Here is a 20010-nt window from a genome sequence, read left to right on the forward strand (position 1 = left end):
CAAATATTTGAATGTTTGCTATATGTTTAACCTGACGCCTCGACGAAACGTTTGGGAGAGGGTTTGGCGGCGGACAGAAAGTGCTTGACATTTTTTACTTCTGATGTTGAAAGGCCCTGCCAATGGATCTTAACATATATCGGTACATATAAGTCCGCATGGTGGTTTTGACACGCTTCTTTGATATTAGGTTATGATGTCAGTTGGCGAGTGTTGAAATCGCCCATGAGCGAAACAGGTCTATTCTATACCTCATTGGTGGAAGGTCCATCACGCATTACTTTAGTGACCGCGATCCGGTCGTCATCGGAATCAGCAACATCTATCTTGCTAGAGAGGCGCTTGTGCCACATCAACGCAACACCGCATTTTGGGTGTTTTTCTTTTAGTATGTGGGTGTCAGTAGAAATCACATATAACACGAGAATCGTAGAAATTGTGGATGCTCTGAAATCAATAGTGTTTTTCTCAAAAACCCAGTGTTCCTATATGTCACATATATCAATATGGTTAAAACTCAACACATTGTGGAGATTATACCCAGACGACATAATTACTGTCACGTTTCGTGTCATTATGCGAAGATATTCGATACAGAAGAAGGGGGGTTATAGACAGATAACGTTCCCGCTCATATTTCACCCGGAGTAACTATATTTGATATGCAAGTACAGCTTGGGATAGTTGACAGTTACGTACGAGGATTATGTCACTCTGACCTATGACTTGACCTTTGACCTAAACTTTTGGAAAATCTTGTCTGGGGCATGTTTTTTTTCGTACTATTTTACCGGGGAGTAACCAGACTTGGTAAAAAAGTACATCTTGGGTTGGCAGCGTGTCGAGTACAAAAATAAGTCACTGTGACTATGGTTTGACCTTTGACTTCACCCTTTGAAAAACTTGTCTGGAGCTCGGTTTTATTGACAAGTGTCTGCGTTCTGAGTTTAAGGGATTTTCTTCTAAACCAGCTATGTTTTTGTGATATTTGTGTAAGCAGACGTCCTTCACATATCTCGGTGTCTGTGTTTCCTATCTCGCTACTAAGTTAAATTGCCAACGCTTTGCTGTTGGCCCCAAGCATCACCGATGAGTCATAAGAGGACGAAACATGTGTACGCTGCAGCGTAATTTATTGCTGGCATACTGTATCTTTTACGAAATTTCATAGGTAAAATCACGTGTATGTACAGTATCTCGCGTTTTAACAATTGCGGAATTGAGATAAAATATTTTCCAGATGACTATGGTCAACACTGCTTAACACTAGATGCAAGGCGATGAAATCTGCATGTTAATATAGATGTTATTTCAGAGATTGAAATATGTCGTTGTCAGCTTCTCAATCTGGATTTTTTTGTTTTTAAGGCCAGGATCTGTCTAATTCTAACATTTTTGAATTATTCTTCAGTGCATTGTCAATGGGTGTGTTGGTAAAGAAAAAGACAGCATCATGTGAAATGAATTCTTAGTCTTTTCGAATCATGGTCGTGGACATAGTTTCCGGTAGTTGGTTGCTAAAGATCTGGTAACATGGTAACAAATGGATCCAGTATTTTTAAGTAACTTTTGAGAAGTTGCATGTACAGGGGGTGCCACAGAGAGTATTAACATCGAGTTTCATTAAGATTGAAAGAGGCATTCATCCTGAGTCAGGACCAGGAATATAGAATTTAGTATTAACATAGGAGATACCCCTATTGATAGTCTGAATAAAGTGTTTCTGTCATGCTTGTGCAGGGGATGTATTAATCCTAGAAATATTTGGTTTCAGCGGAACAGAGCAACTACATACACATTAAGTGAAGTTATTGCGTAGTTAAAACACATTTGATAAAAACTTGAATTCAATTTAGACGGTAAAAGTGTGACATCCTCATTCCCTATACTTGAGTCCCATAAAGTTTTATTTATTGAGATACTTAAAACACATTGTTTATAACGCCAGTCTAACCTAACTCAAGTTCACATGAAGAAGAGAAAATTAAATATCCTGCTGAAACATGTGAAACAATCTTGACAAATTCCAAACACTGTGTTGAGATTGTTCTTTTCCTAAACGGACGTCAGTAGGAGAATATCCTTAAATGAAAGAATTTGTTAATATCTACAAAATAAATAAATTAATAGACATTTGCAAAAACACTTCAAAAAATTTGACAAAATGTAGATTTGGATATATTTATATGCATTGCCTTTTAAAGTGAATTAAAATCAAAAGTGATACGCATTTTCTTTCGACAAAAAAATCGGACACACTGTACATTTCATGTGTAAACTGATAAAAGGGAAAAAGGAACAAACTTAGAATTTTGTTTGTGAAATATCACTAGGAACACATTTTACAAAACTTCTTGGATTTCTCAGATACAATGTGGTACAAACCAGGTTATCCACTCCAAATTATTCTTCTATCAGTGATTTGAAACGAAGTTTCTTAATCAAGATATTTTATTACATCCTTGAGCACAAACGCAAAATGACAGTGGGTGACCAGCCGTTTTATTGACACACAACAGGTGATTTCCGTTAAATGTTAAATGTGTGTCCATAAGATCGTAGAACATTTAACACGTATCCAAAAGAAACTTCACTGGCGTGTCAATTGTCAGAATTCCCGATTCAAAAGAAAATATGAAGCTAAATTAAAACGTAACTGACTGTCATAAAATATGTTTTGATCAAGAGGTAGAACTCTTGATTATCGAAATATAATGTTTCGCTGGTTTAGTAATTTGTTTTCTTAATTGTAATATCAATATATTAGAATTTAACCCGATTATAAAATCCGAAATACGAAAAGGTTTAACATCTAGATGTGTGTTGTGTCGTCGACATCGCCATTCTCTTCGAGTTTACGTCTCTGTAGCTGTGGGGCACACAACTTGTCCACCACGATCGTACACGTCACCATGTGTAACATGTTACTTCCCGTTCGCATCCGATCTCTAAACATTAAAGACATTGATAAAAAGATATATTCCTCAACGTTTTGTGCATAAAATTCAATTTTATATACATAGATTTGCGCGCTTCCATGCTGGCTAACGAGAGCAATTAATAGACGTTTAGAAAATGTGTTGCCTTATTGTTAAAAAAACAATGTTTATATATTTTACATATTCTTAAATTTGTGAAAGTGAATCATGAGATAAATAGTGAAATTAGAATCGAAGCGAAAATTGTAACAACTTATATCTAATGAGCATCACTTAAAACAATTTTGTGACAAAGCAATCAACAGCCTCTGTCTCGGATCAGAGGTTGAGTTGGATTGATCGTGTATGTGAGAATTGTCTGCTCACAATTATTTTCGTCCATTTTACTGGTTAAGACAAACGTCTAAATATTTACGTTAAAAAGCAAAACGAAAAAATGACAAATAACAAAATTCTAAAAAGGCTCTTCGAATAATTCTCGGTAAACCAGCTTTGTCGCCTAGTTTTCTCAACTTTTTAAAGATGCGATAATTTTTCCCTCGATTACACAATTAAATATCTAACATGTATTATTGTTTATTAAGTATCCTGCAGAAGTTGACTCTTGCATATGTAGTTAGTTGTTTTTAAGCAACCATGACGCATATAATGATGATAACAAGATAAAAATACCAAAATGTCAACAAAACACTAGGGCGGTATATGCACAAAGGAAACATGGTCTTAAATCGTCCTCAAATCCTATTGTATCCCAAATGTTCTAATGAAATGTTCAGATATTTCTGTGTTACACCATCGATTCTCCTGTAATGATTAAACGGTGTTTGTGAGAGTTTGATAAGATGAGCGGTAGGTATGTGGCCCACGTATTATACTTACGTATACCATTCCAGTGCCATCAGTACACCCACCGATGTCGTGTCTATGTTGAGTGAAGATAGGATGATTATAATGGCTACGATAGAACCACTCGGAATTGATGGGATGGCTAGTGAACTAAGCGTCGTAAGGATCCTATACGAATACAAAATTCACGATCACTAGAGTTGGAATGTCTAGTACACCAACATGTTATATCGACGTACTGCGCAATGTCAGTAAATATAATAAACATTACAATATCCTTGCGGAGTTTATCAACCGTCTCTCTGTCTAGATGATTCCGGCATACATTATTTTTCATACAGATATTGTTTAGCTATACAATTGTCAGTTTGCTATATAAATATAATGATCTCATTCGGTAAAAGCACAAAGATCAAAATATTACGATACATTCATTACGTTAAAGATTTCTTATGGTAAAACATTCAAACCCGAAGCATAGGAACGTTATTTCGTTTGTTTGCAGACGACATCAAATAGCGATTTATATTTAGCCAAAATTATTGTGGGTTGTTCATGTTGTATAAGATAACAATTTGTTTCTTTGTATTTTATATCAGACAACAAATTGTGTTCAGTAGAACATGTCAGATGATTTTTACTAAATAATCAGGAAATAATTTGACATCGAATTCAAAAAGAAACAACATGAAAATCCTTTGTTTATTAATTTTTCTTCTTCAATTTTTTCGTCTTTTTATTTGGACAGCTATGAAAGCCGAAGTAGGTGATTTTCTTCAGGAAGTCTCAGTGCCTTATAGTAAATCTCATTTTCGGAAGAAAAATACCTACATTTTAGAGTAAGATCCGGAATCAAATATGAACAAACAAATCCGGAGTTCACAGGTACCGCACTAAATAGTTATTTATCAAGCTTACTTCACATATATTTCATCTTCCGTGATTTTATCTGTACTTCATTAGAGTAAGGGAGTGATTCAGAAGATAAAAGGACAAAATAACCGCTTTATCTGAAGTTATACTAGTATGTATCGCTTAAGTGAAGACAAGGGTACCCGTATGTAAGACATTCGTCAGGCTGAATCAGCAAAACAAGTGGGAGGATTAAAAAATTAAGGAATATATGTAAAAAAACACCAAAAAAACCTATATATCAGCTGATAGCCCCTGAATAATATAGGCATGACTTCTGTTTAACGAGCATTAGTCGAACTTACTTGTGTACCAGGGCCCAGTTGTTCAAAAAGTGTTAGCTTAATCATTGTTTAACGACATTTTTCAATATCTAGTAACTTAGTCATTATACAATGTAAAATCTATAGGTTTTGCATGTAGGTTACTCTGATGTAATATAAGCTATCCAGCCAATTTTAACTCAGTGAATGGGCATGTTTTAAAGATACACCAAAAATCAAATTTGCGCTTATCACCGTTTGAACAACTGGGCCCAGAAGTTGTGTTTGTCATAAAAGAGTATTTCTGAAATCGAGAAAAAAATAACTTACTTTTCCTTTATCTTTCAAAACGCTTCCTAAGGGGTAAACCCATTTATCAATGAACATTCGTTTAACTTATACCTTGCGTATTTTAGATGAAAGTTAGTGAAAATGATTACCCGATCAGTATGACGTCAGAGACGGATGGATGCAGCCCTTCCATGGAATACATAAAGAGGGCTGAAAGGCTTATGAAGTAACAACTTCCGGCTCGACAAAGAGTCACGCTGAATGGAATAGCAAAGCTGGATACTCGTTTGTCAACGTGATGGGTTTCCTCGCAGACTGTGATCATGTCCGGCATACCGACGATCCTACATCGTCAAATATAACCACAGATAAGGTGTGTCTATCCAAACATTCATTAAAAATTCAAAGGGCACATTATTGTCTTTTATATGATACTATCAAAAGAAGAATATCATTACAAACGAAATTTGCAAGCAGGGCTCATATGAGCTATTTAAACACTCTGATGTTAGAATAAGTGTTTCCGGATTTGCTAATACCGAATCAGGGCTTAAATTTTGCAATAAGTCACGCTTAAAATGAAAACATCTTTGATCTCAGGAATTTTTATGTTTTTCTGGAATAATGGTAGTTATCTTATTTAAATCCTTCACCTCTAGGATTCTTCTGAAATCGTTCTGATAATAATAGACTTATACTTTTTCTATAACGTACGAACTTGGAGGACCAAACACGGTCATCCAGGGCCGGGCCGTACTCAGTAGGAACGTGAAGGGATTCTTCCGCAGTGCCAGGAAGTAGATGGAGGGGATAAGCAGAAGCTGTTGCAGAAGGTTTCCTACCGTGAACGTAAGGAGGAACATTCCCAGGCTTCTAAATGTGTCCTCAAGGTTTTCTACACGTATTATCGACACGCAAATCAGACTCGCCACGCCGACTGGTGTCGACCTGAATAGAAGTACAAAGTGGATGTGATCAAAAGTAGCAGAAAGTTGCACCTAAGTCCACAAGTAAAGAGTTACCGATATTCGGTTTTGACAGTAAAACAGTGACAGCACATCAAAAAGTTTTGAAGCTCCATTACATGGTCAGTTGTTTAAATGGATGTCACTGTATAATTATTTCAGCGTAAACTATGGTGGCTTATGTGTGCAATTTCGCTACCAATTTACGAGATTTTAAATTATAAAATGTCGTTGTTTCGTTATTTTGCGGCGAAACAACGACATTTTATTTGTATCTAAATTAATGTCACCTCGTCTTTTCGCCTCGAAAAGACGAAAAGACGACAAAAGTCGAGCTAAAAGTCGAAATAATTATGCGATAATTATCTTCCTACAACTGTCGTTATTTCGTGTTAAAACGGTCGTCCTGTCGTGTTTTCGTTATTTTGCGGCGAGATCACGACATTAAGTAAAGTTAAAATGTCGTTCCTTTTTTAGCGGCGAAATGACGACATTCTAAACTTCATAATTGTCGTCATTTCGCCGCGAAATAACGAAACGATGACATTTTAACTTTACTTAATGTCGTGATTTCGCCGCGAAATGATGAAACAGCGACATTTTAACTGCACTAAATGTCTTGATCTCGCCGCGAGATAACGAAACGACATTTTAACTTTTCGAGGCGAAAAGACGAGATGACGACAATTAAGATAAAGATATAATGTCGTTTTTCGTCGCGATATAACGAAATAATCACAGTTTGTAATGTAAAATCTCGTTATTTCGCCGCGAAATAACACGATTTTAAATAGGCCGCCATAGTAAACACACTAAAAGGTAAACTGTTTCAGCGATAACACACCGTATGGTTAGTTGTTCAAGCGATAACATACCATAAAGTGAGTTATTTTAGGGACAAAATACTTTTAGGTGGTGGCTAAGTGCTATAAGCGATATCACTATAGGGCGTGTTATTTAAGCTATATATCACTATAGGGCGTGCTATTTAAGCTAGGTATAACTATAGGGCGTGTTATTTAATCAAGCTAGATATCACTATAGGGCGTGTTATTTAATCAAGCTAGATATCACTATAGGGCGTGTTATTTAAGCTAGGTATCACTAAAAGGCGTGTTATTTATGCTAAATATCATTATAGGACGTGCTATTTAAGCTAGGTACAAATGTATCACTATAGTGCGTGCTATTTAATCAAGCTATATATCACTATAGGGCGTGTTATTTAAGCTAGATATCACTATAAGGCGTGTTATTTAATCAAGCTACATGTAGATATCACTAAAGGGCGTGCTATTTAAGCTAGATGTCAATATAGGGCGTGTTATTTAATCAAGCTAGATATCACTATAGGGCGTGCTATTTAAGCTAGGTATCACTATAGGGCGTGTTATTTAATCAAGCTAGATATCACTAAAGGGCGTGTTATTTAAGCTAGATATCACTAAAGGGCGTGTTATTTAAGCTAGATATCACTACAGGGCGTGTTATTTACGTTACATTGTAGATAACACTATAGGACGTGTTATTTAAGCTAGATATCACTAAAGGGCGTGTTATTTAAGCTAGATATCACTATAGAGCGTGTTATTTAATCAAGTTATATATCACTATAGGGCGTGTTATTTAATCAAAATATATATCACTATAGGGCGTGTTATTTAAGCTAGATATCACTAAAGGGCGTGTTATTTAAGCTAGATATCACTATAGGGCGTCCTTCTTTTAAGCTAGATATCACTATAGGGCTTGTTATTTAAGCTAGATATCACTATAGGGCGTGTTATTTAAGCTAGTTATCAACAAAGGGCGTTTTATTTAAGATACATTGTATATAAAGCTATAGGGCGTGCTATCTCTTTCCGTACCGCAAATCCGGTCCGGATTCCGTACCGGATGTCCTTACTAGACTGGCCCCCGCGCAAATAACAAAATGGCGGAATATTAATGTTCTTTTTAGACGAGGTGTAATTGCTGCAAGAATTAAACAGGTAACCGTGAACACATATTGTTATTGTTCCATGCTGTTGTTTATAGACACACATTTCTTCATTTTCGCAGGATAATGACTAACTGGCAGCTAATTTCGACTGAGAAATCGACATCTGTTCGGCAACAAACAATACGAAACCTTGTTTTCAAAACAGTGTGGAAGTGGAGGTTCCTAATAGGGATTGGTTATTGTTTACGAATACGAAGTCGTTACGATTGTTTTCTAATTACAAGTAGATTTCATTAATACTTATATCAAAATATTCATATTTACTTTTATAAGTCTAAATAAATATTTGGTGATGAATTTACGACTGTTCATATCGAATTAAGTTGCCGCCATATTGTTTATATTTGAATCACCAAACGCAAACATCTTGCGACAGATTCGAAAACAATAGGTCACAAAATATAAATTGTGTACTCTGTACCTATAAAACTATTTCTTTCCAAATGATTGGTGCTGATTTTAGCGACAAATAATTGTATTACGCGATTGTCGTGTGCGATAACAAGATAAACATAAGACAAGTTACACCAAAGTCTTTTGTCATGTGTACACGACAACGGGGATGAGACGGCCTATTATTTTGTCGTCTGTGCACGACAACGGGGACCAGGATGACATAGTGGTGTCGTGTGTACACGACAACGGTACGGAAAGAGGCTAGATATCACTAAAGGGCGTCCTATGGAAGCTAAATATCACTATATGGCGTGTTATTTTAGCTAGATAACACTGTGTAATTAGAATAATTATTCTTTATTTTTTCGTTGTTTGTTTGGATTAAAAACAATAAACTGTCTTTGAAATCTTTTACTCGTATCTAACATATGAAGTCAAAGGAAAGGAAGTTAACATAACGTCAAATAAAAAATGCTTCAGTTCCGTGATCAATTTATGTCCAATACAAAGGACTGCTTTGTTGTTTGTATTCTTTAAAAGAGTGCGTAAATTGACATTTACAGGTTTTTCGAGATAACGCAGAATGTGTTGAATTATATGTTGAAATTTAAACAATAATTGTTTTCAAATTAATGGAGAAATTGTAAAGTAAAGTTCCCACACTGCTACCTACCAAACAAACCACCTCATTATCCTGATGAAAATATCAGACGTGGCCGTGAAGAATGGTACAAAGCTGGTGGAGGATTCCTTCACAGTACTTGCGGCTAACCCAACCACAGCTGAGATCAAAATTACACCTGGGAACCAAAACATTACAGCATCCTCGGTATATTAGGATCACAATATAGTGGATCTTGAAGGTGTGTGACCTGTAGTAGTACCCGATATATCGTATTTGACCATGACAACATAAACCATTTCAAATATAGAGTATGATTAAAAAGCGTCCATACATCAAACTATAACTAGTGCATTGTTATCGTATATTTACTAATAGCCATATCCACCAGACTTATAAAACCTGTTCCATGGCGTGTGTATAGCTATCGGGCACAAGCTACCAAATTTATCTTATATATGTGTAATAATGGCCATAACCATATGACATATTGGAAAACCTGTACATTGACGTATGTACGTCTTTGGCCTTCAATAGCTTACCTTACACATTTGTACTACTGGTCAAGCCCACAGGGGGCATGCATGCAGACCTGTTCCTTGATTCATGTCTTACCCAATACGTTTGTAGTACTGGCAACGCCAACATGACGGACGAAGACTTGTACTGTGACGTTTGTTCCATTATTGTCTACGACGGAGAACACACTAGTGTACCTGGTCTGAGCCTTCAACAAAATCGTAAAAAATATAATGAACATGCATCAAAACAAGGTGAAATATAATACCTGAATGATGTTCAAAACAGACTCGGAATAAAATAAATGAACGTTCAACTTTCGGATCATTTCACCTTATCACGACTAGTTATACACATCAAAAATATTCCCAATTACTGCCATAAGTTTCATTTGTCATCATCGCGTATTATGTATAATTTGTTTGAACATTCACTTCACCCAATGTGACGTCGCAAATACTACGGAGGAGCAACGTAATATGTGAAGAGCCACTCACTTTTTGAAAAGTTGGAGTGATGATATTGTTGGGTACAATATTCCTGTAAATAAAAAATAGTTTAAGTAAGAAGACTAGCATGCTTGTGCCAACAACACTTAAACACTTAACTTTCAGCATTTATTTTTTAATGTCAAATCGTTATATCATATTTCTTATATATCGGTCAACCTAGGCAGAGGTCATTTTCTATCGGACTTGCGGGTGTGCGTACTGGAAAGGGTAAAGGAGGAATCAAACGTAGCAAGGCTTGTGATTGAGGGATTTTGGATTAACAGACTCAACACTGCTTTCCCCAATGGTATCAATACCAGGTAATGATAATGACGTCACAATTTTTGAGGTCATATTTTAATGACGTCATTGGGATGTGATGACGTCATGTTAACAATGTTATGACGTCATCAATATCTAAGTCATTGTTTGGCATCCTGTTTGTCAAGATGGATGTGACGTAGAGGTCCGGTGACATTCAATACTTGACAAAGGGCTAAGCCCGAAAGCTTGGAAAAAGAGTGACTTTTTAATTTGTTAGTATCGGTCAACCGATAAACCCATAACAATGTATATACTGATTTCAAAGGATAAGGAAATTGATATGTATCAGTGTTTCAAGTGCTAAACATAACGTCATCATACTACTGTAATATCGATCAGTTACCGTAAAAGGTCAGCAAACATGTCCTGCGTCTGAAGGTGTTGGGAGTCTGGACTCGAGCCACTGTGCACGTGTGTGTTTGTGATGTCGCCACCTAGTTGACAAATATGATAACAAGTCCAGCTATGATAAACGAAATGAATAAAACCACTTAAAACGTGGAATATATTGGCAAATGTATCGGTTTAGCTTAACCTGAAATGTATCAGGGTTAGCTTCAATCGTTGATATCAGATGAAGAAATCGGTTAGTCATGATAATTTACTATCTGATTGTACAATATGAATAGCTGTATTTGTAAAAAAAAATACTTGAATTTAAAAATAATTCGCGTAACATACATTTACCTCAATATAATCTCTTCACTGTAAAACCAGCTTTAGGTGACATACCAGGTAGAGATGATGACCTTATTGTAATGACGGCTGTTCTTATACAGTTATTTGAACTAGAGGCTTCGATACACTTTGTTTTTGTGACTAAATGTTTGAACATTGGTATACTTAAGAACTGAACTGCTTTGCTTTCAGATGGCATTCATAGTCAATAGGAACACCAACTAAAAAGGGCAAAGATAACATGAATTTCGTGATTGTGAAGCCAATTAAAAGCAGTTCAAAGCTTCTAAAATGCATTATGTTGTTGGTAAATATAATAGTTGACGTTTACCCAATCGTAAGATGAAATATGCCGTTATACCCATAACGGCGCCAAACAAGTTAGTAGCCACGATAAAAGCTAGTGAGAGGATGCTGATCCGTCCATTTGATCGGGGGTCGGATGTTGCTGTACCTGAAGTTACAAATAAATTTTTATCTATAAGTCATAATATCTAGAAATAAATAAGTGTTGTGCTGCTGTTCTATTACATTTTATAATTTGATGAAATACATGTAAATAACATCAACTTGTTTAGATACAAGGGGTAACCTTACAAGGAATATGTACGAACTCGGTCGGGGCCAAACGAACTGTTCGACGAATGAGGGGTTTTCGAGTAAACCGAGTTCGAAGAAGTGGGGTTTTACTGTGAATAACATCAACTTGTTTAGATACAAGGATAATTTCTATAAAAACTAAAATTGTCGTTAACGATTTACACCCAAAGTGTTGAGTAATGCACTAAAATGTCCCCACGGGATGTTAACTGCTGTGTTCATACATATTCTTACATGTATTCTTACTCAGAGCTTAGATCATACGGTCAAATGTGATTTACATTTTGAACGCGATGTGTTGCATACCATTATAAATGTTATGAATTTTAATTTGAAAGATATTCCTAGTCAGGTCTTAGTGTACAGGATTGACATCACAGATGTATGGTTCCGTTTTGTATAAGTGCTATTAGTATATGTGATTTTACCTGCTATAATACTGCCAACAATGAGAGGGATTATAGTCATTTTAAGCACATTCATGAACAGTTCCCCTGGTAAACCTGGAATGAAACGAGCAAAATGTTACTGTCAAGTTTATTAATGCATTTCAAACGCACTGCATCAGCTGAATTACATTTATATTTTTCGATCAAGGACGATCGACTAAAGTGTAAATAAGGTCGGCCTTCAAATGAATGGAAGTTCTTACATTTGGACTCGAGACAATAAATCTGGTGACGTATGAAAGTCAGTATTATTTCTATAACAGTATTGTTTTGTTTTGAATCTGTTTGATTGATATAAACAACATGTAATATACCCTGTGACATGCTCATATGTTTGCTGACACACATGTGTGATGTCATCCTAAGTGCTCCATCTCTTAGAATATAATTTCCCAATGGAGAGTCTGTGTCAATAAACAAGAAGCGTTCAATATATATATGTTTATGTTATCAAAATTAGCCTAATATAATAAACTGGAGAAAAACAAACTGTAAACATTTATCAATTTGGAAACCGTCATGTTACTCGATTTTGCCGAAGTTCAGAGTGAAGCCACTTCCACATTCTTTAGAGGACAGCCACAGCAGTCAGTTCATTTGCGAGGATTTAGTTTGAAAATTCAAAAATGAAGCAAATTTTCATATTCTTAACCAGTTGTATCATTTATCTATACTTGTTATTGGTCATTCCGAATATTCAAAATCCGTGCAAATAAATTGTTTGAGACAAATCGTGAATAAGTTAAGAGATTTAAATTATTCACATGATATTTTATATAATGTAAAAAGAACAATCTTATATTAATATTATTTTTGCATACCAACAGCCAAAACCACCAAACATAGTGATAGATCTAGAGTACAGGTGTCCACTCACCCAACCACATGATAGCATCGGCCGACAAGTCTGCAGACCTGAGTCCGAATCCAAGGCCGAAGCCTGCAGCAACACCAATGGCCACAAACACTAGTAAGGCGTTTCTTCTTAGACAGGATTGGCGAATGGTATCATCTTCATCATCATTCTCGCAAATTGACATGGTATCAATTGATCCATCGGGTGCATACATTCTACAATCAAAACCACAATGAAGACTTAAATTAACAATTGAGTGGTAGATATGTATGTTCACTTATCATCTCGATAAGAACGTAAACAGGAACATGATACCAACCTTCTGTAATGTGTATACTATATCACTTATAACATATATATTTCTTTCCTAAAACGCATTCAGAATCAAACAAATAAGAACAGAGAAATGAGATTAGTAAATGAAGGTTTGTAAATATTGTTATTGAAAGGGTGATATAAACTCGAAAGGGTGATATAAACTCGAAAGGGTGATATAAACTCGAAACAAGCAAACAAAGAAAAAACGAAAACAAAACAAAAATCAAAAAAAGAAAGGTTAACATCCCCTTGGATCTATATGCATATATGGAAACAGAACAATATTTTTTGTAGTATGAACTTTTGAGAGTGGGGAACTTACCAAATTTTCATTAAAATCATTCTAGCATAGAAGTCTATGGTGACCCAAGAGGACCTCATGCGAGATGCGAATAACTCGGGAATTACACCAGTGACTGGTCAAACATGTGCTTCTTCTACCATCTCATTATGATTGAAATCCATTGAGAATTATCACCCATGCCGTTTACAATGTGTCGCAGCTTTAACAATTCGGTTTCAGGGAGGAGCTGGCCAGAGCGTTAACCAATGTAAAGAACAACATCCTGCTCACAGTAACCGTCGGTGTATAAGTTCAATGCAACGATGGTAAAAAGCGGTACTAAACACGTTATCGAGGACACTCAATCTACCCTGCATTAACGTCTTATAAAACCAATAAAAATAGCAACAACTCAGTGATAAAAATAATATCAAGTTGAATACAATTGCAACAAAAGTGATGAATCTTTCTCAGCTTCTAGGAGTGTTTACCGTTCAGTGGACAATTTTGTTTCAGGACTTCCGACCCTTCGTAATACACATGTGTTTTTTGTCGTATTTTCGTGTCGTCATTTCCGTATTGCGTATCGGGCATTCCATTACCGTAGTTTAGATTATAGTAACACCGGGTAAGCAATAGTAGACGTGCGTGACGATGATATGTCAATATCGAGACTTCACTTGGAAATGTGTAATCACAATTACTTCTAAAATAAAGCTTATGATAGAAAGGCATTAATTAACTCACGGGAAGACACTGACATAAGATCAGACGACTTCAAGAAGGTCGTATATGAGGCGCATGGAATGCAGACTGATGTGTTTTGTTTACCGACCTCACATGTATGTATCAAGTGCTAACAGTAGTTACCAGCTCTTGGTCGCACGACTTTTAATGTCGAGCGAGTTACGCTCTGTCAGATAAATCGTTTCACAAATACAATTACGTGATAACGGCATACCAAACGATAGCCTATGGTTACCTATGAACCTGACATGTAAATAACCATGCGTAAGCGGGCTATGGAATGATGTCCAAAGTGTACATGATTGAGAGTATCTTTGTTTCATAAAAGAACAGTAAATTGACAATTAAATAAAGTATTTTAACTTATTTACGTCGTTTTTGGTATACAATCTAGTAAAGAAAATAAGTGTCATTCTATAAATTCTATCCCTCTGCAAAAAATAATGATAAATAAGATATGTATAGGGTTGATTAGCAATGTTTCTTTTCATTATTTTGTTTTTGTAATAGTTTTGAACAATGCCACACACTCAAAAAATGTGAAAGTGTTTTTTTACCAAAAAATTCCCAGTTTATCGGAATGCTTAGATTTTCATAAAATCATCTCTACATATTGACATAACCATTATGTGAAACTTTCATTGAATTCTGCTGGCTAATTGCGAAAGGGTGGAGCCACCTTAATTGTTTGGTACTTTTTTCAGGGTATGTTTACCGGTATAAATGTTTCACATTGTGTCATCGATATTTCTCTAGTTAAAACCTACAATTTCAACTAATATTTTTAAATTGATGTTCGGCGTCAATGCAACTCATGTGGATGGAATTTTGAATAAATAGAAGAAATACTGACTGAAAAATGTGCCAAAGTTTCAACGAACAGAATCAATACAGTCGATACTGGAAAAAACGCGCAGCGACTAAAACAACCCATAAAAGAATCCGAGGATAGCATTCAAAATCACTACCAGTAAATCAAGTAAAATATGAAAATCACCATGGTCTTAGACCGTTCATCAATCTTGAATCATGATAATGGCAGGTATTGAAAAAAAAACATTTAAATAAAATCAACTTTTATAACAATTCTTTTCTGGAACGTATTCAACAAGAGGTATATATTTTCCGCTTATCAAAGGGAAACGTTAGCAACTAAGCTTACAAAAACCTACTGCAGTGTTTGTTGTTTCCGTGTGTTCTGTCTGTTTATTGTTTGACGACATGCATGTCTTCTGCACACTGAACTCACACTGAGTGAGGTACACGCAAGCTATATCAAACACACTCAATGAGACACACGCAGGCTATATCAAACACACTCATGGCGACACGAAAGCTATATCAAACACACTGAAGGAGACACACGCAGGCTATATCAAACACACTCAAGGAGACACGCAGGCTATATCAAACACACTCAAGGAGACACGCAGGCTATATATCAAATACATTCAAGGAGGCAAGAAGCTTTATCAAACACACTGAAGGAGACACACGCATGCTATATCAAATACACTCAAGGAGACACGCATCCTATATCAACACACTCAAGGAGACACGCAGGCTATATCAAACACACTAAAGGAGACACGCAGGCTATATCAGACACACTTAAGGAGACACGCATCCTATATCAACACACTTAAGGAGACACGCAGGCTATATCAAACACACTCAAGGAGACACGCATCCTATATATACACACTTAAGGAGACACGCAGACTATATCAACACAATCAAGGAGACATGCAGACTATATATACACACTTAAGGGAGACACGAGGCTATACCAAACACACTGAAGGAGACACGCAGACTATATCAACACAATCAAGGAGACATGCAGACTTTATATACACACTTAAGGGAGACACAAGGCTATACCAAACACACTGAAGGAGAAATACAGGCTATATCAAATACACACCAGGTGACACGCAGGCTATATCAAACACAATCAAGGAGACATGCAGACTATATAGAATACACACCAGGAGACATGCAGGCTATATATACACACTGAAGGGAGACACGAGGCTATACCAACCACACTGAAGGAGAAACGCAGGCTATATCAAATACACACCAGGAAACACGCAGGCTATATAGAATACACACCAGGAGCCACGCAGACTATATATACACACTTAAGGGAGACACAAGGCTATACAAACACACTGAAGGAGACACGCAGGCTATATCAAAAACACAACCAAGGAGACACGCAGACTATATATACACACTTAAGGGAGACACGAGGCTATACAAACACACTGAAGGAGACACGCAGGCTATATCAAATACACAACCAAGGAGACACGCAGACTATATATACACACTTAAGGGAGACACGAGGCTTTACAAACACACTCAATGAGACACGCAGGCTATATCAAACACACAATCAAGGAGACACGCAGACTATATATACACACTCAAGGGAGACACGAGGCTATACCAAACACACTGAAGGAGAAACGCAGGCTATATCAAATACACACCAGGAGACACGCAGGCTATACCAAACACACTCAAGAGGAGACACGCAGGCTATATCAAACACACAATCAAGGATACACGCAGACTATATATACACACTCAAGGGAGACACGAGGCTATACCAAACACACTGAAGGAGAAACGCAGGCTATATCAAATACACACCAGGAGACACGCAGGCTATATCAAATAAACACCTGGAGACACGAAGGCTATATCAAACACAATCAAGGAGACACGCAGGCTATATCAAATACACACCAGGAGACACGCAGGCTATATATACACACTCAAGAGGAGACACGCAGAATATATCAAATAAACACCAGGAGACACGCAGAATATACCAAACACAATCAAGGAGACACGCAGGCTATATATACACACTTAATGGAGACACGAGGCTATACCATACACACTGAAGGAGAAACGCAGGCTATATCAACACACTCAAGGAGACAAGAGGCCTTACAAACACACTCAGGAAGACACGCAGGCTATATCAAACACACTCTCAAGAAGAAACGCAGGCTATATCAAATACATTAAAATACAATAAAGTATTAACATTCGGTGTATGTAACTCAAATAAAGTTTGCCAAACCGAAACGCACAATCAGCAAAGATCACTGACTGAAGGTGTAACGTACGTGGATAAAGAGTAGCCCAATCTAAGGTCCCAATATATATTAATCGATGTGATCACCAGAGCGATAAAGATATAGTGACGAGTAGCCCAGCCTAAGGTTCCATTACATACCAACCAATGTGATCACCATAGCGACAAAGATAAAGTGACGAGTAGCCCCATTGTAAGGTCCCATTACATATTAATCCATGTGTTTACCATAGCAACAAAGATAGATAGATTAAAATATCAGTCCTATGTAATGTTGACAACAAGAGGCTTTGCTTAATATAAGAAGCTTATACAAGACTAATAATTAGGAAAACAAGTGTTTCTATTTTTACTGCTTGGAGATAAAATGGAAACGTATGATTTGAATGTCAATAGTTGTATAAGAAATTATGGTGAAATATCTCCTTCATGTTATAAACACCAAGCATACCTATATGGTGTATGTGACAATGTTAACCTAAACTATAGAGTACCATATGTATGGTTATAATTATCATAACCCCCATAAAATACAAATTCATTACAATTATATATCAGATATAAGTAAATATATGTTATTTGTATTGATTGGTAATTACACATTACATCCAGTGAGGAATAAAAACTTCGTCAGACTTTTCCACAAATATACAAAATATTCATTTATGCGTCCATTTTGTCAGAATCTATGTATAGAATATGATGAATCGCTGTAAAGAATAATATGAATAGTCTCTATTTATACTTGGTGACTAATTAGAGTCAACGACTCATCTTCCTTTTCAGTATTTGTTGGTTTATCCTTCAGCGCAGTAACAATAATTCTGAGATAGAAGTGTTTATTGAAATTCTTGTTTTGCAATAAAAAAAGCTTCGTCAGTTTATACAAAAATGAAATTAAGAACCAGTAAAAAAAACCTTCTATAGATATGTAAAGCTAGTCTCTAGGTTAGTCTCTAAACTGGCGTCGGGTTACATTTCGTTTTAGTGCAGGTGTTTTAATGTCTTAATTAATGTGTACTATACAGGAAAGTTTACGGCGGACCATTAATTGTCACATACCAAGGAAGATACATAGGTTAAACACCTAATATATATCTAACTCTGTCCAGGTAAAAAGGCCAAGTAGCCTCGCTAGAAAAAGTACATAAACATCTTATCATCACTGCAAGTACAATTCCTTAACAAGTATAGCACATCTAATGTTAATCAATAATAATGACCACACACACACAGACACACATATGTATGAAACAACTTGGCATCCTTAAATGTATATTGAACATTAAGCCATTAACTAAAAGCAGACTCTTTATAAGTTTGGAACTCTATGCAAACCGGCCAAGTATTATAGACTGTTTGGTGTCCATTGTGAAAAGATCTGGTAATAGAGGTGCAGATTTCGTACCCTTCAGAAATCAGCAAACACAAAAAAACATGCAGTCGAATTTAATCAATCAGTCTGCGTTCCCTATTGGCAACATACCGTTGAACAAACCAGTCTCATTTCTATTGGAAATTGGTTCACTTGGATTTTTAACAGATGGGGTACTCATATCAAACTGAAAAGTTACAGGCTCAACAACATGCTTCAAAAGTAGAAACGGTTCATGCACCACATGATATGTATTTTGCCAACATCGAGAATGTTTCAAGGTCAATGAACGATGTTTCAACCCCAGTAGAGGTGAAATTACCAAACAAGTCTGATAGAGTGTATTTCATCATCGGAAATAAAGTGGCTATCAAAATACTGACAAAGGTGCTAAACCACTCTTAAAACATCTTTTCCACGTTATTTTTTATAAAAATAATAAAAAAATAACTCCTTTATTTACTTACGTCTGTACAGAATCCTCATCACAAGGTGTCTTTTCGTGATTTTCCATGTTATACGATGTCCTCCATTATTTATCAACGTCTTGAAGCAATGTGTGTACCTCAATAGTATGGTCACATCGTGATGTAGGTAGGCTTGTAGCATCACCAGGACTCTCTGTCTGTTAGCATTAGTATGATAACACACGTGTTATAGATCACTGGGTTACATAGGCATTTGATCTGGTTGACTTACATCGTTTGTACTGACGCTGACAACGCGTGCATGCGTAGTTTACGTAGCCATAATTGCACATGTCTACAACGCAACGATAAAACTTCATAACATTAGTGTTTATTTATCAACACATATAACGCTGCATTTGCGATAGAAATGATTTTATCAGAGTATTGTAACGAGTCCCAGAGCTAAGTTTAATTTAGCGACACACAAGTAGCAAGCTAAATGAACATTCAATAATGAATATACATGTCATTGTTCGAAACGCATATATTTAAGCATTGAACTGTTTTTGTATGGTATTTATGATCTATATGAATGACACAGCTTTG

At 36.2% G+C, this 20010-nt stretch overlaps 1 protein-coding gene across 1 annotated transcript; it reads right to left on the bottom strand.

The window, feature by feature from the left end:
- Positions 1-2233: 2233 nt before the first annotated feature.
- Positions 2234-19686, bottom strand: LOC110450157 (excitatory amino acid transporter-like). Its single transcript, XM_021497440.1, has 12 exons — positions 19462-19686; positions 13175-13368; positions 12277-12351; positions 11580-11702; positions 10914-11004; positions 10253-10295; positions 9852-9963; positions 9288-9414; positions 5966-6199; positions 5401-5595; positions 3819-3953; positions 2234-2948 (listed from the first exon to the last, which is right to left on the bottom strand). The coding sequence occupies exons 1-12, from the start codon at positions 19506-19508 to the stop codon at positions 2813-2815; spliced, it is 1512 nt and encodes a 503-aa protein (XP_021353115.1). The 5' UTR covers positions 19509-19686; the 3' UTR covers positions 2234-2812.
- Positions 19687-20010: the final 324 nt, after the last annotated feature.

Source organism: Mizuhopecten yessoensis, unplaced genomic scaffold, assembly GCF_002113885.1.
Source record: "Mizuhopecten yessoensis strain PY_sf001 unplaced genomic scaffold, ASM211388v2 scaffold4999.3, whole genome shotgun sequence".
NCBI classification, from domain to species: domain Eukaryota; kingdom Metazoa; phylum Mollusca; class Bivalvia; order Pectinida; family Pectinidae; genus Mizuhopecten; species Mizuhopecten yessoensis.

What these genes read in the sequence shown, in the direction of transcription:
- LOC110450157 (XM_021497440.1), bottom strand. Translation starts at nt 19,508, where the DNA reads ATGGAAAATCACGAAAAGACACCTTGTGATGAGGATTCTGTACAGAC. An exon ending in CGATGCTATCATGTGGTTGG is followed by an intron (nt 12,352 to 13,174) that starts GTGAGTGGACAC and finishes GTTTCATTCCAG; the next exon opens with GTTTACCAGGGGAACTGTTC. An exon ending in TCACTCCAACTTTTCAAAAA is followed by an intron (nt 9,964 to 10,252) that starts GTGAGTGGCTCT and finishes ATTTTGTTGAAG; the next exon opens with GCTCAGACCAGGTACACTAG.